The 22,959-nt window shown below is 46.4% G+C and overlaps 1 protein-coding gene across 1 annotated transcript in view; it reads right to left on the reverse strand.

The window, feature by feature from the left end:
- The window catches only part of LOC135057194 (oocyte zinc finger protein XlCOF7.1-like), a 192,283-nt gene that overhangs the window by 115,188 nt on the left and 54,136 nt on the right, over window positions 1-22,959 (reverse strand). Inside the window, exon 5 of the mRNA XM_063963090.1 lies at window positions 4,989-5,196. Within this exon, the coding sequence (XP_063819160.1) occupies window positions 4,989-5,196 (208 nt within the window). The remainder of the gene's footprint in view (window positions 1-4,988; window positions 5,197-22,959) is intronic.

Genomic DNA, 22,959 nt, shown 5'->3' on the forward strand with positions numbered 1-22,959 from the left:
TCCTCTGCCCTTACCCCTGGCAAGAAAGGACGATCCACGTACTCTCTTGCTTTTATTTGAACGAAAGGACTGCATTTGATAATGAGGCGCTTTCTTAGATTGTGAGGGAATATAAGGCAAAAAATTCGATTTACCTGCCGTAGCTGTGGAGACGAGGTCCGAGAGGCCCTCTCCAAACAATTCCTCACCCTTGTAAGGCAAAAACTCCATATGCCTCTTTGAGTCGGCATCACCCGTCCACTGTCGGGTCCATAAGACTCGCCTAGCAGAAATAGACATAGCGTTTATTCTGGAACCCAGTATACTAATGTCCCTTTGAGCATCCCTCATATATAAGACAGCATCTTTTATATGCCCTAAGGTCATTAAAATGGTATCCTTATCAAGGGTCTCAATATCCGCTGATAAGGAATCTGACCATGCTGCAACAGCACTACAAACCCAGGCCGACGCAATTGCCGGTCTGAGTAACGTACCAGAATGTGTGTAAATGGACTTCAAGGTAACCTCCTGCTTGCGGTCAGCAGGATCCTTGAGGGTAGCCATAGGCGTGCGCAGCACATTTTATTAGGGGGTGCACCATCGGAGGGGTGTGTCTAGCACCATCTATTGAGGTCAACGCAATATACAATATCCACCCTTGTGCCAATCCTAATAAAGCAGATACATTGTCAGATGTTGTGGTGTGCACCAAACAAACACCACTGATGGCACTCACTGCAATTACAGTGCTCCTCCTCAGCCTGGTCTGGCTCCCCCTCTCTTTCCCCTGCAAGCTGCAGCAGCTTACTTACAAGTCAGTCACTCACTGACACTCGCAGACTAGTACTGCTGCTGCTGGAAAAATGAGTGACGTGTCAATGTTGCTGCCGACCGCCTGCCAGTATTGAATTTGTCTTCCTAAGAGGAACGCTGGCTGCATGCTGATCCTCATCAGTGGCTGGCGTTGGCATAGCATAGAAGGAGAGAGGTGGGCATGTGGCGGGTGGGCGTGCGAGCAGCATGACGTAATGATATCACGCTGTTTTTGTACATGGAGGTGGAGCTGGGAGTTTGAAAACTGGTGGCAGTGGCACCCTTTATTAACCCAGGCGCTCGGTCAGTAATGCAGTCCTGACAGGGTGCAGCGCAGAGGGGACAGTAATCAGCCTGCTTGGCGATCGCTGCATCAGGCATGTGAGATCGGGGTGCCAGACATTAGGGGGTGCCTGTGCGCACCAGGCACCCCCCCTGCGCACACCTATGAGGGTAGCCGTATCTTGGGGTGGGAGCGCTATCTTTTTTAATAAGCGTGTCAAAGCTTTGTCTACCCTAGGGGAGGATTCCCACCGTATTCTGTCCTGTGACGGGAAAGGATACGCTATTAGAATCCTTTTGGGAATCTGCAGTTTTTTGTCTGGAGTTTCCCACGCTTTTTCGCATAATTCATTCAGCTCATGTGAAGAGGGAAAGGTGACCTCAGGTTTCTTTCCCTTATACATGTGTACCCTCGTGTCAGGGACAGGGGGTTCCTCAGTGATATGCAAAACATCTTTAATTGCGATAATCATATATCGAATACATTTAGCCATCCTTGGCTGCAATTTTGCATCATCGTAGTCGACACTGGAGTCTGAATCCGTGTCGGTATCTGTGTCAACTATTTGAGATAGCGGGCGCTTCTGAGACCCCGAAGGTCCCAGCGACATTGGGACAGACATGGGTTGACTCCCTGACTGTACCCTAGCTTCAGTTTTGTCTAATCTTTTGTGCAATAAATTAACATTAGCACTTAAAACATTCCACATATCCATCCAGTCAGGTGTCGGCGCTGCCGACGGAGACCTAACATTCATACACTCCCCCTCCTCCTTAGATGAGCCTTCAACCTCAGACATGTCGACACACGCGTACCGACACACCACACACACACACACACACACACACAGGGAAGCTCTTATCTGAAGACAGGTTCCCCACAAGGCCCTTTGGAGAGACAGAGAGAGAGTATGCCAACACACACCCCAGCGCTATATGACCCAGGAAAAAACACAGAATGTTTACCCAGTAGAGCTTTTGTAGCATGTATATGCGCCAATTATGTGGGCCCCCCCCTCTACTTTAAAACCCTCTTTCACCGTGTGTCAAGCAGGGGAGAGTCCGGGGAGCTTCCTCTCAGCGGTGCTGTGGAGAAAAATGGCGCTGGTGAGTGCTGAGGGAGAAGCCCCGCCCCCTCGGCGGCGGGCTTCTGTCCCGCTCAAATTTCTTAATAACATGGCGGGGGCTCTTTTTATACATGTACAGTGCCCAGCTGTACATGTATATATGTGTATTTGCCACAGGAGGTTTTAATTGCTGCCCAGGGCGCCCCCCCCCCTGCGCCCTTACAGTGACCGATGTGTGTGAGGTGAATGGGAGCAATGGCGCACAGCTTCACTGCTGTGCGTTACCTCTATGATGATCAATCTTCTGCCGCCTCTGAAGTCTTTTCCTCACATACTCGCCCGGCTTCTATCTTTCGGCTCTGCGAGGAGGACGGCGGCGCGGCTCTGGGACGGACGGCGAGGGTGAGACCTGCGTACCGATCCCTCTGGAGCTAATGGTGTCCAGTAGCCTAAGAAACAGAGCCCTGAAACTCAGAGAAGTGGGTCTGTTTCTCTCTCCTCAGTCCCTCGATGTTGCCAGCAGGCTCCCTGAAAATAAAAAACCTAACTAAAATACTTTCTTTTACAGGAAACTCAGGAGAGCTCCCTGAAAGCACCCAGTCTCCACTGGGCACAGTATCAAACTGGGGTCTGGAGGAGGGGCATAGAGGGAGGAGCCAGTGCACACCCAGATCCAAAGTCTTTCTTGGAGTGCCCATGAGCCCGTCTATCCCCATGGTCCTTACGGAGTCCCAGCATCCTCTAGGACATGGGTCTTCAACCTGCGACCCTCCAGCTGCTGTGGAACTACACATCCCAGCATGCCCTGCCTCAGTTTTAGCATACCTTAATAGCAAAACTGTGGCAGGGCATGCTGGGATGTGTAGTTTCACAGCAGCTGGAGGGCCACAGGATGAAGACCCATGCTCTAGGACGTTAGAGATATAATTATTCATAGCTGTTTATATAGCGCCCACATATTACTCCGCACTGAACAGATAATAGCCATTCACATCAGTCTCTGCCATAGTGGAGCTTACATTCTACATTTCCTAACACATGGACACACACACACACACACACACACACACACACACACACACACACGTTAATTTGTGTCAGAAGCAAATTAACCCACCAGTATGATTTATGTAGGACTGATAGAAACACATGCAAACTCCACACAGATAAGGCGTGGAACTCATGACTGTGAGAATCACTACACCACCATGTTGCTATTATGAATGAAGGTCAGCTGATTAATTTTAACTAGCACATTTTGACCACATTGTTATAATTGAGATTGTACGCTATATTGAACAATACCTTTAAATGTTTTACACCTTCCACTTCCTCAGTGAATGTGGTACGCTAAACCCTTCCATTGGTGATATCCTATGCAAGGGTTATCTGTCCTACCACATATTGGTGGAAAAAGAAACCTTTATATACTTTAGACCACGTCAGGAAGTGTGAGTTGGGTTACGCCTATATTTCCAGCCCTTTCCCCTTTACTCTTTACACAAGGGGTGGTATAGAACGTTGGTGTACATAAAAGAAAAAACTGTTCTGCACATGTATCCATTTGTTTCTTTTTCATGACATCCGGCACGGATTGGAGAATGTAAAGGGTAGGATTCATCTATCCATCAAAACATCCATCCTGACATCTATCACAAGGAACGCAATACCATTTCTTTGCATTTATTTGTTGTAGAGAGCGAGGAATAGTAGTCCCACGAATTGTATTTTGTATGCTTTATTTGTAATATGATGAAGTTACCTGTGGTGAATCTCTCTCAGGCAACTCCATTTGCACCATCTATCAGAGATCCATCTATTGGTTCATTAGGATAATGGGTAATGTCACATGGGGTCACCAGTGATTTAATCTTTATAATGACATTCCTTGTACTGATGTATGAGATACACCAGAGAGTGTGGGGAGGAGACTGGTCAGATCTCTGGGCTGGTAACACATAGTGACATGATGTGAGGAGGAGAGCAGGAGTATAATAGGGGCTTATGGCTCCTGATGTATGAGACACACCAGAGAGGGTGGGGAGGAGACTGGTCAGATCTCTGGGCTGGTAACAGTGACATGATGTGAAGGGGAGAGCAGGAGTATAATAGGGGCTGATATCTCCTGATGTATGAGATACACCAGAGAGTGTGGGGTGGAGACTGGTCAGATCTCTGGGCTGGTAACACACAGTGACATGATGTGAGGAGGAGAGCAGGAGTCTAATAAGGGCTTATGGCTCCTGATGTATGAGACACACCAGAGAGTGTGGGGAGGAGACTGGTCAGATCTCTGGGCTGGTAACACACAGTGACATGATGTGAGGGAGAGAGCAGGAGTATAATAGGGGCTGATGGCTCCTGATGTATGAGACACACCAGAGAGTGTAGGGAGGAGACTGGTCAGATCTCTGGGCTGGTAACACACAGTGACATGATGTGAAGGGGAGAGCAGGAGTATAATAGGGGCTGATGGCTCCTGATGTATGATATACACCAGAGAGTGTGGGGAGGAGACTGATCAGATCTCTGGGCTGGTAACAGTGACATGATGTGAGGAGGGGAGCAGGAGTATAATAAGGGCTTATGGCTCCTGATGTATGAGACACACCAGAGAGTGTGGGTAGGAGACTGGTCAGATCTCTGAGCTGGTAACACACAGTGACATGATGTGAGGGGAAGAGCAGGAGTATAATAGGAGCTGATGGCTCCGGACTCTCCCACTGGCAAGATACCTTTCCCTCATTAGTCTGTACAGACAGAGAAGGGTGTAGAATAAGAGACTGCTGTAGTGACAGTAGAAGACAAGGTTACTGTTTTCTGTAATAAGTGATTATCACTCACCTGTGCTGATATCTGTAGGGATTTCCTCCTCCTTACACAGCTGATCACAGCTTACATACATCTCTTTTTCTCCCTCTGTATCTTCTGCCTTCATATCAGTCACATACGTCTCTTCTTCACCTTTTATATCTTCTACCTTCATATCAGTCACACACATCTCTTCTTCTCCCTTTATATACTCTACCTTTATAATAGTCAGATCTTCACCCTGAATAATCCATATAAAAATGAATGCCTTATTAATGCCGGACATCATTTATTCTGAGTAATCAGTAGACTACCATAGTATTAGACACACACAGCCTGTGTACAGCCCATATAGTGCAATGGGTGTGGTATGGTATGCCGGCGGTCGGGTTCCGGCGACCAGCATACCGGCGCCGGGAGCCCGACTGGCGGCTTACCGACAGTGTGGCGAGTGCAAATGAGCCCCTTGCGGGCTCGCCACGCTGCGCTCGCCACGCTGCGGGCACGGTGGCGCGCCACGCTATTTTATTCTCCCTCCAGGGGGGTCGTGGACCCCCACGAGGGAGAATAAGTGTCGGTATGCCGGCTGTCGGGATTCCGGCGCCGGTATACTGTGCGCCGGGATCCCGACAGCCGGCATACTGAATGGCAATGGCTCTCAGTCATATCCCACTCTGTGTCCCTTTGCATTATTTATATCCCCGACATGTGCAAAGTAATACACTTGCATATTTAGGTGAATATATATATATGAAATAAAACAAATAGTGAAAGCGCCAGTGTACTTGTGTATAAATAGTCCAGCAAAAACAACAGATGATCTGTAGTGAGTCTGCACTTATAACCACGTATATCAGGGCCGCTGCTCCCCTACTCCAACTCCAGAAACCCAGGATTCATGGGTGTAATTTCTAGCAAAAAAGACAAAAGAAGAGGGGGCGCTCCATAGTGCAGAAAAGTTTTAATATTAACAAACAGATAAAAGACTGTAAACTGCAGAGAGATGTGACTCGTACCAGAGAATAAAACACTGTGGGCTGGTTACCACACGACATGTAATGTTACCATCCAGGCAATACTCGTCCCGCAGTTTAACGACTCTCCAGAGCAGACCACATGAAGCTGCCAGCCGGAAAAGATGTTTAGCTTCACACGGACCCGCCGTGTGTGTGAGCTGCTGCACTGGATCGCGTAGACACAGTAAAGGAATGCCGGAGGTGAAAGTAGAAAGCGCGTTGTCAGGCAGAGGGTGTGATCTGACAACGCGCTTTCTACTTTCACCTCCGGCATTCCTTTACTGTGTCTACGCGATCCAGTGCAGCAGCTCACACACACGGCGGGTCCGTGTGAAGCTGAAACATCTTTTCCGGCTGGCAGCTTCATGTGGTCTGCTCTGGAGAGTCGTTAAACTGCGGGACGAGTATTGCCTGGATGGTAACATTACATGTCGTGTGGTAACCAGCCCACAGTGTTTTATTCTCTGGTACGAGTCACATCTCTCTGCAGTTTACAGTCTTTTATCTGTTTGTTAATATTAAAACTTTTATGCACTATGGAGCGCCCCCTCTTCTTTTGTCTTTTTTGTATATATATATATATATATATTACACACACATACAGTGGGGCAAAAAAGTATTTGGACAGCCACCGATTGTGCAAGTTGACCCACTTAAAAAGATGAGAGGTCTGTAATTTCCATCATAGGTACACTTCAACTGTGAGAGACCGAATCTGAAATAAACAGGAAATCACATTGTATGATATTTAACAGTTTACTTGTATATTCTTGTGGAAAATAAATATTTGGACACCTACCAAGCAGCAAGATTTCTGGCTCTCACAGACCGGTTACTTCTTCTTTAAGAAGCTCTTCTATCCTCCACTCGTTAGATGTATTAATGGCACCTGTTTGAACTGGTTGTCTGTATAAGAGACACCTGTCCATACCCTCAAACAGTCAGACTGCTACCTCTCCACCATGGCCAAGACCAGAGAGCTGTCTAAGGAGACCAGGGACAAAATTGTAGAGCTGCACAAGGCTGGGATGAGCTACTCGACAATAGGCAAGCAGCTTGGTGAGAAGAGATCAACTGTTGGCGGAATTAATAAAAAATGGAAGAAATACAAGATCACGGAATCTCCCTCGACCTGGAGCTCCATGCAAGATCTCACCTCGTGGGGTATCAATGATCTTGAGAATGGTGAGGAATCAGCCCAGAACTACACGGGGGGGGACCTGGTCAATTACCTCAAGAGAGCTGGGACCACAGTCACAAAGGTTATTATTAGTAACACACTACGTCATCATGGATTGAAATCCTGCAGCGCCCGAAAGGTCCCCCTGCTTAAGCCAGCACATGTCCAGGTCCGTCTAAAGTTTGCCAGTGACCATCTGGATGATCCAGAGGAGGATTGGGAGAATGTAATGTGGTCAGATGAGAGCAAAATCAAACTTTTTGATATAAACTCCACTCGCCGTGTTTGGAGGTGGAAGAATGATGAATGGCATCCCAAGAACACCATACCCACTATGAAGCATGGGGGTGGAAACATCATGCTTTGGGGCTGCTTTTCTGCAAAGGGGACAGGACGACTGATCTGTATTAAGGAGAGGATGAATGGGGCCATGTATCGTGAGATTTTGGGAAAAAACCTCCTTCCCTCAGTAAGAGCATTGAAGATGGAACGTGGCTGGGGCTTCCAGCATGACAATGACCCCAAACACACCGCCCAGGCAACTAAGGAGTGGCTCCGTAAGAAGCATTTGAAGGTCCTGGAGTGGCCTAGCCAGTCTCCAGACCTCAACCCAATAGAAAATCTGTGGAGGGAGTTGAAAGTCCGTGTTGCCCGGTGACAGCCCCAAAACATGACAGATCTAGAGAATATCTCCATGAAAGAGTGGGCCAAAATACCTGCTACAGTGTGTGCAAACCTGGTCAAGAACTACAGTAAACGTTTGACCTCTGTAATTGCAAACCGAGGTTATATTACAAAGTATTGAGTTAAACTTTTTGATTGTCCAAATATTTATTTTCCGCAAGAATATACAAATAAATTGTTTAAAAATCAAACAATGTGATTTCCTAGGTTTTTTTTCAGATTCTGTCTCTCACAGTTGAAATGTACCTGTGATGGAAATTACAGACCTCTCTCATCTTTTTAAGTGGGTCAACTTGCACAATCGGTGGCTGTCCAAATACCTTTTTGCCCCACTGTATGTGTGTGTGATATATATATATATATATATATATATATACACATACATATATATATATATATATATATATATATACACACATATATATTCATCTTGATGAAGTCCTGAAGGACGAAACGCGTTGGTAATTCCATGACCTTTCCCAGACCAACCTCCTGTACCGAAGATAAGCACTTTATACACATATACTACAAATCGATGTGTACCTTGTACTTTTATATTTATTTTTCTTTTTAGCCTTAACCTTTTCCATTTTATATGAATTTTTATGCTTGAGCATTTTCTTAAACAAAAGTGTATTACTATTTTTTTTATATCGTGTAAAATAAATATGCATTTTTTATATAAAAAAATCTTTTATGTTCCTTCACAATAGACACCGTTGGTCGCTTGTGCCCATATTCCTGTTTTTTTTTTAATATATATATATATATATATATATATATATATATATAGTACTCCAAAAGAAACGGCACTGGATGTTGGACAACATGTTGTATCTTTGCTTGAGAAAAGGGCTGCTGCCCTGAAACAGCTGTTGCTGCTTTACAATACACCTTCATTTTGTATCCATTGCCTCCAGTGCCGTTTCTTTTGGAGTACTGCATTTGATATCATTAACGCTGCACGGAGGCTAGCTGTGGCTATTTAACCAATAGAGTGCCGACTGCATTGCAAGTATATATATATATATATATATATATATACATACATACATATATACACACACGGGTTTGAGAAATCCCCCATTTTTGGTTCCCCTACTGAGATGACACATATATATATATATATATATATACTCATACACTGCTCAAAAAAAATAAAGGGAACACTTAAACAATACAATGTAACTCCAAGTCAATCACACTTCTGTGAAATCAAACTGTCCACTTAGGTAGCAACACTGAATGACAATCAATTTCACATGCTGTTGTGCAAATGGAATAGACAACAGGTGGGAATTATAAGCAATTAGCAAGACACCCCCAATAAAGGAGTTGTTCTGCAGGTGGTGACCACAGACCACTTCTCAGCTTCTTTGCTTTCTGGCTGATGTTTTGGTCACTTTTGAAAGCTTGCGGTGCTTCCACTCTAGTGGTAGCATGAGACGGAGTCTACAACCCACACAAGTGGCTCAGGTAGTGCAGCTCATCCAGGATGGCACATCAATGAGAGCTGTGGCAAGAAGGTTTGCTGTGTCTGTCAGCGCAGTGTCCAGAGCATGGAGGCGCTACCAAGAGACAGGTCAGTACATCAAGAGACGTGGAGGAGGCCGTAGGAGGGCAACAACCAGCATCAGGACCGCTACCTCCGCCTTAGTGCAAGGAGGAACAGGAGGAACACTGCCAGAGCCCTGCAAAATGACCTCCAGCAAGCCACAAATGTGCATGTGTCTACTCAAACGATCAGAATTAGACTCCATGAGGGTGGTATGAGGGCCCGATGTCCACAGGTGGGGGTTGTGCTTACAGCCCAACACCGTGCAGGACGTTTGGCATTTGCCAGAGAACACCAAGATTGGCAAATTTGCCACTGGCGCCCTGTGCTCTTCACAGATGAAAGCAGGTTCTCACTGAGCACATGTGACAGACGTGACAGAGTCTGGAGATGCCAAGGAGAATGTTCTGCTGCCTGCAACATCCTCCAGCATTACCGGTTTGGCAGTGGGTCAGTAATGGTGTGGGGTGGCATTTCTTTGGGGGGCCGCACAGCCCTCCATGTGCTCGCCAGAGGTAGCCTGACTGCCATTAGGTACCGAGATGAGATCCTCAGACCCCTTGTGAGACCATATGCTGGTGCGGTTGGCCCTGGGTTCCTCCTAATCCAAGACAATGCTAGACCTCATGTGGATGGAGTGTGTCAGCAGTTCCTGCAAGACGAAGGCATTGATGCTATGGACTGGCCCGCCAGTTCCCGAGACCTGAATCCAATTGAGCATATCTGGGACATCATGTCTCGCTCCATCCACCAACGCCACGTTGCACCACAGACTGTCCAGGAGTTGGCGGATGCTTTAGTCCAGGTCTGGGAGGAGATCCCTCAGGAGACCATCCACCACCTCATCAGGAGCATGCCCAGGCGTTGTAGGGAGGTCATACAGGCACATGGAGGCCACACACACTACTGAGCCTCAGTCTGACTTGTTTTAATGACATTACATCAAAGTTGGATCAGCAGGTAGTGTGTTTCTCTAACGTCCTAGTGGATGCTGGGGACTCCGTAAGGACCATGGGGAATAGACGGGCTCCGCAGGAGACAGGGCACTTAAAGAAAGAATTTGGATTCTGGTGTGTTCTGGCTCCTCCCTCTATGTCCCTCCTCCAGACCTCAGTTTGAATCTGTGCCCGGACGAGCTGGGTGCTACTTAGTGAGCTCTCCTGAGCTTGCTATAAGAAAGTATTTTGTTAGGTTTTTTATTTTCAGGGAGATCTGCTGGCAACAGACTCCCTGCATCGTGGGACTGAGGGGAGAGAAGCAGCCCTACTCTCTGAAGATAGGTCCTGCTTCTTAGGCTACTGGACACCAATAGCTCCAGAGGGATCGTACACAGGATCTCACCCTTTGTCGTCCGATCCCGGAGTCGCGCCGCCGCCCCCCTCGCAGAGCCGGAAGACAGAAGCCGGGTGAAAGAAGCAAGAAAACTTGGAAATCGGCGGCAGAAGACTCCAGTCTTCAAACTGAGGTAGCGCACAGCACTACAGCTGTGCGCCATTGCTCCCACACTACACCCACATACTCCGGTCACTGTAGGGTGCAGGGCGCAGGGGGGGGCGCCCTGGGCAGAAATTAGGACCTCTTGGCAAAAGTGGGCATATATACAGTTGGGCACTGTATATATGCATGAGCCCCCGCCAAAAATTGTACACGAAAGCGGGACAGAAGCCCGCCGTCGAGGGGGCGGGGCTTCTTCCTCAGCACTCACCAGCGCCATGTTTTTTCTCCACAGCACCGCTGAGAGGAAGCTCCCCAGCCTCTCCCCTGCAGTTACACGGTAGAAGAGGGTAAAAAGAGAGGGGGGGGGGGCACATAATTAGGCACAAAAAATCAATATAAACAGCAGCTACTGGGTTAACATTAAGTTACTGTGTTATTCCTGGGTCATATAGCGCTGGGGTGTGTGCTGGCATACTCTCTCTCTGTCTTTCCAAAGGGCCTTGTGGGGGAATTGTCTTCAGATGAGCATTCCCTGAGTGTGTGATGTGCCGGTACGTGTGTGTCGACATGTCTGAGGTAAAAGGCTCCCCTAAGGAGGAGATGGAGCAAATATGTGTCTGAGAAGGTGTCTCTGTCGACAACGCCGACACCTGTTTGGATATGTGTAATTAAGTGCTAAGGTGAATTTATTACACAAAAGATTAGAGAACAGACAGGGAATCTACCCATGTCTGTCCCTATGTCGCAGAGACCTTCAGAGTCTCTCAATGCTCACTATCCAAAATAATAGACACTGATATCGACACGGAGTCTGACTCCAGTGTCGACTACGATAATGCAAAGTTACAGCCAAAATGGCAGAAAAGTATTCAATATATGATTATTGTAATAAAAGATGATTTGCATATCACTGATGACTCATCTGTCCCTGACACAAGGGTACACATGTTTAAGGGGAAGAAAGCTGAGGTAAATTTCCCTCCTCTCATGAGGAAAAAGAGCGGGAATCTCCAGACAAGAGACTGCAGTTTCCCACAAAGAATTTTCAGGGAGTATCCTTTCCCCACTAGGGCCAGGATACGATGGGAATCTTCCCCTAGGGTGTCACGTTTGCCCAAAAGGTAGCCCTGACGTAACAGCTATTCTCAGGGATCCTGCAGATAGCGTGCACATTCTAGTATACTACTCAGACCGGCGATTGTGTCGGCATGGGTTTATAGCGCTGTGGCAGCGTGGACAGGTACCTTATCAGCAGAGATTGAGACCCTAGTATGTATGTATGTATATATAGAGATATATATATATATATTAAAGATGCTGTCTTAGGAGATATATATATATAAAACATGCCCAAAGAGACATGAGTCTACTGGGTCCTAGAGACAAAGCTATGTCGATTTCTGCTTGACGTGTCCTGTATAATATGCAATGGACAGATGATGCAGACTTAAGAGGCATATGGAAGGCTGAGGATTGTGTGGAGAAGGGTTCTCTGACCTGGTCTCCACAGCTATAGCTGGTAATTCTGATATTTTGCCTTATATTCCTGCACAGCCTAGGAAAGCACGACATTATCAAATGCAGCCTTTCGAACAAAGAAACAAGAAAGTCCGAGGTGCGTCCTTTCTTGCCAGAGGCGGGGGCAGAGGAAAGAAGCTGCACAACACAGCTAGTTCCCAGGAACAGAAGTCCTCCCCGGCCTCTACAAAATCCACCGCATGTCGCTGGGGCTCCACAGGCGGAGCTAGGCCCGGTGGGGGCACGCCTTCGTAAGTTCAGCCACAAGTGGGTTCACTCCCTGTTAGATCCCTGGGCAATAGATATTGTGTCTCAGGGATACAAGCTGGACTTTGAGGAGATGCCCCCTCACCGACGGCCCTGCCGGCTTCCCCCCACGAGAGGGAAACAGTGTTAACTGCAATTCACAAAATGTATCTTCAACAGGTGGTGGTCAAGGTTTCCCTCCTTCAACAAGGGGGTTATTATTCGACCATGTTGTAGTCCCGAAACCAGACGGTTCGGTCAGACCCATATTGAATTTAAAATCCCTGAACATATACCTGAAAAGGTTCAAGTTCAAGATGGAATCGCTAAGAGCGGTCATTGCAAGCCTGAAAGGGGGAGATTTTATGGTGACTCTGGACATAAAGGATGCATACCTTCATGTCCCCATTTATCCACCTCATCAGGCGTACCTCAGAATTGCGGTACGGGATTGTCATTACCAATTTCAGACGTTGCCGTTTGGTCTCTCCACGGCCCCGAGAATATTCACCAAGGTAATGGCGGAAATGATGGTGCTCCTGCTGAAGCAAGGTGTCACGATTATCACGTACTTGGACGATCTCCTCATAAAAGCGAGATCAAGAGAGCAGTTGCTGAACAGCGTATCACTTTCTCTGGAAGTGTAACGGAAACACGGCTGGAGTCTATATATTCCAAAGTCGCAGTTGGTTCCTACATCTCATCTGCCTCTCCTAGGCATGATCCTAGACACAGACCAGAAAAGGGTTTATCTCTCGATAGAGAGAGCTCAGGAGCTCGTGACACTGGTCAGGAATCTATTAAAACCAAAACAGGTGTCAGTGCATCACTGCACTCGAGTCCTGGGAAGGATGGTGGCATCATACGAGGCCATTCCCTTCGGCAGGTTCCATGCGAGGACCTTCCAATGGGACTTACTGGACAAATGGTCCGGATGACATCTTCAGATGCATCGGTTAATCACCCTATCCCCAAGGGCCAGTGTGTCTCTCCTGTGGTGGCTGCAGAGTGCTCACCTACTCGAAGGTCGCAGATTCGGCATTCAGGACTGGGTCCTGGTGACCACAGATGCAAGCCTCCGAGGGTGGGGGGCAGTCACACAGGGAAGAAATTTCCAAGGGCTGTGGTCATGTCAGGAGACTTGCCTTCACATCAACATCCTGGAACTAAGGGCCATATACAACGCCCTACGTTAAGCGGAGTCTCTGCTTCGCGACCAACCGGTTCTGATTCAGTCAGACAACATCACCGCAGTGGCTCATGTAAACCGCCAAGGCGGCACAAGGAGCAGGGTGGCGATGGTAGAAGCCACCAGAATTCTTCGCTGGGCGGAGAATCACGTAAGCGCACTGTCAGCAGTGTTCATTCCGGGAGTGGACAATTGGGAAGCAGACTTCCTCAGCAGGCACGACCTCCACCCGGGAGAGTGGGGACTTCATCAAGAAGTCTTCACGCAGATTGCAAGTCGGTGGGAACTGCCACAGGTGGACATGATGGCATCCCGCCTCAACAAAAAGCTGCAGAGATATTGCGCCAGGTCAAGAGACCCTCAGGCGATAACTGTGGACGCACTGGTGACATCGTGGGTGTTCCCGTCGGTCTATGTATTTCCTCCTCTTCCTCTCATACCCAAGGTGCTGAGAATCATAAGGAAACGAGGAGTGAGAACAATACTCATTGTTCCGGATTGGCCAAGATGGACTTGGTATCCAGATCTGCAAGAAATGCTCACAGAGGACCCGTGGCCTCTGCCTCTAGGACAGGACTTGTGCAACAGGGGCCCTGTCTGTTCCAAGACTTACCGCGGCTGCGTTTGACGGCATGGCGGTTGAACGCCGGGTCCTAGCAGAAAAAGGCATTCCGGATGAGGTCATTCCTACGCTGATAGAGGCTAGGAAGGATGTGACGGCTCAACATTATCACCGTATATGGCGAAAATATGTGGCTTGGTGTGAGGCCAGGAATGCCCCTATGGAAGATTTCCAGCTGGGCCTTTTCCTTCACTTTCTACAGTCGGGAGTGACTTTGGGCCTTAAATTGGGTTCCATTAAGGTTCAGATTTCGGCCTTATCCATTTTCTTTCAAAAAGAACTGGCTTCTCTGCCTGAAGTTCAAACGTTTGTAAAGGGAGTGCTGCATATTCAGCCCCCTTTTGTGCCTCCAGTGGCACCTTGGGATCTTAACGTGGTGTTGAGTTTCCTGAAATCACACTGGTTTAAACCACTCAAAACGATGGAAGTAAAATATCTCACGTGGAAGGTGGTCATGTTATTAGCCTTGGCTTCGGCTAGGCGTGTGTCAGAATTGGCGGCTTTGTCACATAAAAGCCCTTATCTGGTTTTCCATGCGGATAGAGCAGAATTGCGGACCGCCCACAATTTCTGCCGAAAGTGGTTTCATCCTTTCATATAAACCAACCTATTGTGGTGCCTGTGGCTACTACAGACTTGGAGGATTCCGAGTCACTGGATGTAGTCGGGGCTTTGAAGGTTTATGCAGCCAGAATGGCTAAGGTCAGGAAAACAGAATCTTTGTTTATCCTGTATGCTTCCAACAAGCTTGGGGCGCCTGCTTCAAAGCAAACTATTGCTCGCTGGATCTGTAACACGATTCAGCAGGCTCATTATGCGGCTGGGTTGCCTCTGCCTAAATCAGTTAAGGCCCATTCCACAAGGAAGGTGGGCTCTTCTTGGGCGGCTGCCCGAGGGGTCTCGGCATTACAGCTTTGCCGAGCAGCTACTTGGTCAGGTTCAAACACCTTTGCAAAGTTCTACAAGTTTGATACCCTGGCTGACCTTGTGTTTGCTCATTCGGTGCTGCAGAGTCATCCGCACTCTCCCGCCCGTTTGGGAGCTTTGGTATAATCCCCATGGTCCTTACGGAGTCCCCAGCATCCCCTAGGACGTTAGAGAAAATAAGATTTTACTTACCGGTAAATCTATTTCTCGTAATCCGTAGTGGATGCTGGGCGCCCGTCCCAAGTGCAGACTTCTTCTGCAATACTTGTATATAGTTATTGCTTAAATAAGGGTTATGTTATGGTTGCATCAGGGTTGATCTGATGCTCCGTTGTTGTTCATACTGTTAACTGGGTATGTTTATCACAAGTTATACGGTGTGATTGGTGTGGCTGGTTTGAGTCTTACCCTGGATTCCCAAAATCCTTTCCTTGTACTGTCAGCTCTTCCGGGCACAGTTTCTCTAACTGAGGTCTGGAGGAAGGACATAGAGGGAGGAGCCAGAACACACCAGAATCCAAATTCTTTCTTAAAGTGCCCTGTCTCCTGCGGAGCCCGTCTATTCCCCATGGTCCTTACGGAGTCCCCAGCATCCACTACGGACTACGAGAAATAGATTTACCGGTAAGTAAAATCTTATTTTTTCCACTTTAATTTTGAGTGTGACGCCAAATCCAGACCTCCATGGGTTAATAAATTTGATTTCCATTGATAATTTGTGTGTGATTTTGTTGTCAGCACATTCAACTATGTAAAGAACAAAGTATTTAATAAGAATATTTCATTCATTCAGGTCTAGGATGTGTAATGTAAGTGTTCCCTTTATTTTATTGAGCAGTATATATATATATATATATATATATATATATATATATATATACACGGGAAGTCCCACACTCTCACCCAACACAGGTAACGGCTGGGGTGCCAAATCAAAGTCTGATCCACTCAGTGGGTCAAACTCATAGTACAGTACAGTGTTTCTCCACATAACAGTGGAGAAAGATAGCACTCTCCAGACTTGTTATAGTATACGTAATAAAGTCATTTATTCAAAACACTTGGTTCCATGTAATCTTCATGTCACCAACAAGGTATACACAGAAAAGGGCTCACCAACGTTTCGGTCCTGTATTCGGACCTTTCTCAAGGTATTTGCCAGTCAATCAATACAAAGTCAAGAAAACAGCAGCAACAGTGTCATCATCAAAGCAGGAACCAGGATCTGCATATTGCCTCCCAGGCCCCCTATATATATACCCAGGAGCTAACTAGTGAATAAGTCACATGCCCATATGGCCGCGGCGTCACTTCCGGTAATACCGGAAGTACCGTTCCGCCGGCCGTATTATAAGTGTATAACCCAAGGGGCAATAGATGGTGGTAAATCATGTTAATCCCATTAGGCAGACTAATCTGGTGCCTCTATTACCTTCAGCGGTCAGCCGTTAGTTACCCTGGCTGAACCGCCGGTCTCCATGGTGACGCGCGATGCCGCCGCGTCACTTCCGGTCTAAACCGGAAGTCATGCGTTCCACCGAGTGGAACTTGCGTTTCAGGCCGCAATCAATGCAATAGAGGATCATGTGTTCCACAATGTGGAACCTGCAGTGCAACACAAAATATAGAAGGCGGGTTTGTTACACTATTAGCTGGGCAATAGGTAGACATAATTAGACAATCGTGAAATAGTACAATATATAGATGCAATTTGAATGGGTATACTGGGGACCTGGAGAGTCACACATATTACATCATAAAGACCAGTTTATACAGATATATAAGTGTGCGCTACGCGCTTCACACCCGTGCAGAAAATACTAGTAAGGTATCAGATTATGGTTTTAAGTTACCATATAGATTTTATGTTAGTATAATAAGAGGGATGCTATCCCTGAGAATAATTAACGAATGTTCACAAAGAACCATGGCGGAGGGCATTCATAACTTGGCTGTAGTTCACCTCAGGATGTCTCCAGCGAGACTGGGTTGAGTCTAAATAAGGAGAGTCTTAAGGCTGCAGTCCTTGATTGCTGCTCACTTACCCCAGGAATATTGAGAGGGGGTTATTTTCATTCATCCCTCTAGGGGAGATAGTATCTAGTCTATGAATCCAGAAGCTTTCTCTTCGTTTCAAAGTCATGATGCGGTCTCCGCCGCGGGCAGGTGGTGGTACCCAGTCAATAAGTTTGCACCTGAGATTGGATACCTGGTGTTGATGTGTCAAAAAGTGCCTCGGTACGGGTTGTTCAGCCTTCTTAGATTCAATAGCCTGATGGATGGTAGTCCTAGGGTTTGCCATCCTATCCCGGAACCTTCTTGATGTCATCCCGACATAGTATAGCCCGCAAGGGCATATAAGGATGTAAATGACATGGTCCATCAGACAGTGTAATTTGTACTTAATCTTTATTGGACGTCCAGAATGCGGGTGCGGGAAGGTGGGTCCGGTGAGCATGCTTCGGCATGTGGTGCAACCGGTGCATTAACAGTTATAAGAAAGAACTCACCGCATTTAAGCGGAACAAACTAGCCACGGTGGTATCGGATTATCAGAACCATACAGTATATAGGTGGCTACTAGGTGACTCTAGACCCACTAGACCCCAGAGAGGTTTCCGACAACGCCGCCAGGGTCGGCGACAATACGCGACCTCTGACACTGGGTCGTCTGCCTCCGCTTCAGACACATAGCAGACTGACAACCGTCGACCTCGTAATACAGCTTTTTTAGGACATAGCCAAGACGCAGGTCCACCCCCCAGCGGGGGACGCGCAGACCACATCCAAGGAAGGGGCGACGTATGGCGAAGGTGCAGGGACAAAAACAAAATCTAGTGTTTAATTTGACGGATAGATCACTGGATGAGGCCACATTGAGCCTTCTCTCTCGTGGCTTGTCCTTTGTGCCAATGTGCCCACATAAATCCTTTGAGACGACTATAGATATGTAGAAGTTTGGATGCAAACTTAGACTCTGTGAACACTACGGGGATACCAGTATTGAAAACAGGTCCCCGTTTCGTCCACCATCCACATACGATCCACCCTCATCCAATCCCAGTATAAAGACGTATACTCGATTGGTCGAACAGGATATCAACGCAGGTGTTCCTAGGAAGACGTATGACAACTTATCCAAACAAGAAAGACAAGCGCTTAGAACACTACGGGATGATACCTCTATTGTCATCAGACCAGCAGATAAGGGAGGAGCGATCGTTGTGCAGGACTGGAGAGACTACAATAAAGAGATTTGTAGACAATTAGCTGACACATCGACCTACCTAGGTTGTGCCACCAACCCCATCCCAAACTTCAAAAAACAAGTGGACCGGCTATTACAACATAGCTTCCAGTCCAAGTGGATTGACAAACACACCTTTGACTTCCTCACTGTCTCACACCCTGTGTGTCCCATTATATACACTCTACCCAAAGTCCACAAAACACTCTCTCATCCACCAGGTAGGCCAATCATTTCGGCTAAACACTCGTTGTTGCAACCACTGGCAGTATATGTGGACTCATTTCTGCAACCAAAGTACAGCAGTCAGATAGCTACATCAGGGATACCATGGACTTCCTCGCCAAACTTTCCGAATTACCGCAGCTGAGTGGAGATGTCAGATTGGCTACATTGGACGTATGCTCGCTATACACCATTATTCCCCACGAAGATGGACTGTAGGCACTCAGAGAGGCCCTTGAAACCCATTCTCCGGCTGATCCACCGATTGATTTCATCATCCAACTGGCGGAAGCAGTTCTGAAGTTGAATCATTTCTCCTACTTGGACAAGTACTATGTACAACAATCCGGGACCGCCATGGGTTCGAATTTGGCGCCGGCATACGCTAATATTTTTATGGCGGCCTACGAGAAGAAGCATATCCTACTAACGTATGGGGCTCACATTTTGATGTATAAACGCTTCATCGACGACATATTTATCCTGTGGACTGGGACGACTGAGATGTTCCACCGGATGGTTCAGGCACTAAATGAACTGGAGAATCCGGTGAGATTCACACACCAGATTGATGACCACCAAATCCACTTCCTTGATATCACGGTCTCCATAACAAACCATGTGATCAGCACGACCCTCTTCAGGAAACCCACCGACAGGAACACCCTCCTTCTATCCACTAGCCAACATCCACCAGCACTCAAAGAGAACTTACCTATTTCCCAATTTTTGAGAGTCATGCGGAATAACTCCGAGCGATTGAACATGGAGCAACAGTTGGACGACATGTCGCGAAGATTCCGTGAACGTGGATACACGGACGGCTGCATAGAGCGATGTCTGCATAAAGCCCGTGTAAAATTTACATCATCAAACATCACTGAAACTAGTACCAACATCGTGCCCGCAAGCTCCACCTCCAACACCGACAGGATGGTCTTCACCACGACTTTCGACAGCCAGTCAGGCAATATTAATAAAGCCCTCCGCAAGAGGTGGCCTATCATCACATCGGATGCATCATTAAAGGCAAAAAATATACGACCACCGATGATGGCATATCGGAAATCACCGAACCTCAAACAACTCCTATTGAGACCAACCGCGAACCCGACCGCTCCCAATAGGACAACATGGCTGCAAGAGCAGAAACCAGGATGTTATAAATGCACCGGTTGAACCACATGCCGAAGCATGCTCACCGGACCCACCTTCCCGCACCCGCATTCTGGACGTCCAATAAAGATTAAGTACAAATTACACTGTCTGATGGACCATGTCATTTACATCCTTATATGCCCTTGCGGGCTATACTATGTCGGGATGACATCAAGAAGGTTCCGGGATAGGATGGCAAACCATAGGACTACCATCCATCAGGCTATTGAATCTAAGAAGGCTGAACAACCCGTACCGAGGCACTTTTTGACACATCAACACCAGGTATCCAATCTCAGGTGCAAATTTATTGACTGGGTACCACCACCTGCCCGCGGCGGAGACCGCATCATGACTTTGAAACGAAGAGAAAGCTTCTGGATTCATAGACTAGATACTATCTCCCCTAGAGGAATGAATGAATATAACCCCCTCTCAATATTCCTGGGGTAAGTGAGCAGCGATCAAGGACTGCAGCCTTAAGACTCTCCTTATTTAGACTCAACCCAGTCTCGCTGGAGAAATCCTGAGGTGAACTACAGCCAAGTTATGAATGCCCTCCGCCATGGTTCTTTGTGTACATTCGTTAATTATTCTCAGGGATAGCATCCCTCTTATTATACTAACATAACATTTATATGGTAACTTAAAACCATAATCTGATACCTCACTAGTATTTTCTGCACGGGTGTGACGCGCGTAGCGCACACTTATATATCTGTATAAACTGGTCTTTATGATGTAATATGTGTGACTCTCCAGGTCCCCAGTATACCCATTCAAATTGCATCTATATATTGTACTATTTCAGGATTGTCTAATTAGGTCTACCTATTGCCCAGCTAATAGTGTAACAAACCCGCCTTCTATATTTTGTGTTGCACTGCAGGTTCCACATTGTGGAACACATGATCCTCTATTGCATTGATTGCGGCCTGAAACGCAAGTTCCACTCGGTGGAACGCATGACTTCCGGTTTAGACCGGAAGTGACGCAGCGGCATCGCGCGTCACCATGGAGACCGGCGGTTCAGCCAGGGTAACTAACGGCTGACCGCTGAAGGTAATAGAGGCACCAGATTAGTCTGCCTAATGGGATTAACATGATTTACCACCATCTATTGCCCCTTGGGTTATACACTTATAATACGGCCGGCGGAACGGTACTTCCGGTATTACCGGAAGTGACTCCGCGGCCATACGGGCATGTGACTTATTCACTAGTTAGGTCCTGGGTATATATATAGGGGGCCTGGGAGGCAATATGCAGATCCTGGTTCCTGCTTTGATGCTGACACTGTTGCTGCTGTTTTCTTGACTTTGCATTGATTGACTGGCAAATACCTTGAGAAAGGTCCGAATACAGGACCGAAACGTTGGTGAGCCCTTTTCTGTGTATACCTTGTTGGTGACATGAAGATTACATGCAACCAAGTGTTTTGAATAAATTACTTTATTACGTATACTATAACAAGTCTGGAGAGTGCTATCTTTCTCCACTGTTATGTGGAGAAACACTGTACTATATATATATATATATATATATATATATATATATATATATATATATAATTTGTATATATAGATATGTCATTATCTCAGTAGGGGACCCAAAAATGTGGGATTTTGAATTTTGGATAAGGGATACTATATTATATATATTAATTATTTTTTTTAAATTTATTTATTTAATTTATTTTCATTTAGCACCCGGATCCAGACTGGTTCATCTGTGGGGTGCTCCGCAAAGGTAACAAACACATGTTCCACAAATATATCCAATCAGGTCAAATTGACCAATAGCGTGCACTCACCAAATCACATGAGAAGTTCAGTATAACTTTGCTGAGCCATCAACATCATCACCATGAAGACCAGAGATCATGGTGGGAGGGTGTCCCTGATGTCTGTCTTGACAAACATTGACTTAATTCGTGATGTTGATATACCAGAGCATGTGCACAGGTCACCAGCCTAAATGACTGGTGACCTGTGCACATGCTCTGGTTTGTAGCCTGGCTCTATACTACTGTGTTCCCACCAAACATATATCAGTGTGAACTTATTACAGTATACCAGTGAATTCCTTTTTGTCATCAGATTGGAAGTGTTATACTTACATGGGGCAACCCTTTGGGAAGCCATCTACAAATTTTGTCCAACCAAAATTACCACTATAGAGCAACTGTGCCATTACCTCTCATGATTTATGGTCTTTTAAGACCAACTCAACGAATGAGCGTGATCGTACAGTAAACCTGAAACCTAATTGATGTATACCCCTGAAGTCGTTAAGACGAAACGCGTAGGGTTCATCAATCAATATCTGCCATGTCTTGGTGTATGTGAATTCCACCCTGAGCTCACACCTTTTGCTAATGGTGAGGGTGGAACCTATTCCAACTTCTTGTACTCAGACATGTGTATGAATTCATTGATTTTTTGTTAAAATGGGGCAGATGTATTAACCTGGAGAAGGCATAAGGAAGTGATAAACCAGTGATAAGTGCAAGGTGATAAACGCACCAGCCAATCAGCTCCTATCTGTTAATGTACATATTGGAGGTGATTGGCTGGTGCGTTTATCACCTTGCACTTATCACTGGTTTATCACTTCCTTATGCCTTCTCCAGGTTAATACATCTGCCCCAGTGTGTGTTATTTTAAATATTTTTAGAGAAGTAAAAGAAAATCTTGTACTATATATGTCTGATTTCTTTTATTGGGCGATCTCTGGTGAGGGGATTTATTTTTAGGGAACCCTTGCATTACCTCGATACATTGAAAATCTGATTGATTCACTGGAGCATACATATATATGCTCCAGTGAATCAGTCATATATATATATCAGCGCACAGAGATATTGTTTGTGTTTGTACGAATATTTTGGTACTAATAGGGGTTCCATCTTCGGTGCTGCTTACAATATAGCGCAATATTAAGTGTATATATATATATATATATATATTGTGTACAAAAGGTGCAGATAGCGCTACAACC

Source organism: Pseudophryne corroboree, chromosome 3 (genome assembly GCF_028390025.1).
Source record: "Pseudophryne corroboree isolate aPseCor3 chromosome 3, aPseCor3.hap2, whole genome shotgun sequence".
NCBI lineage: Eukaryota > Metazoa > Chordata > Amphibia > Anura > Myobatrachidae > Pseudophryne > Pseudophryne corroboree.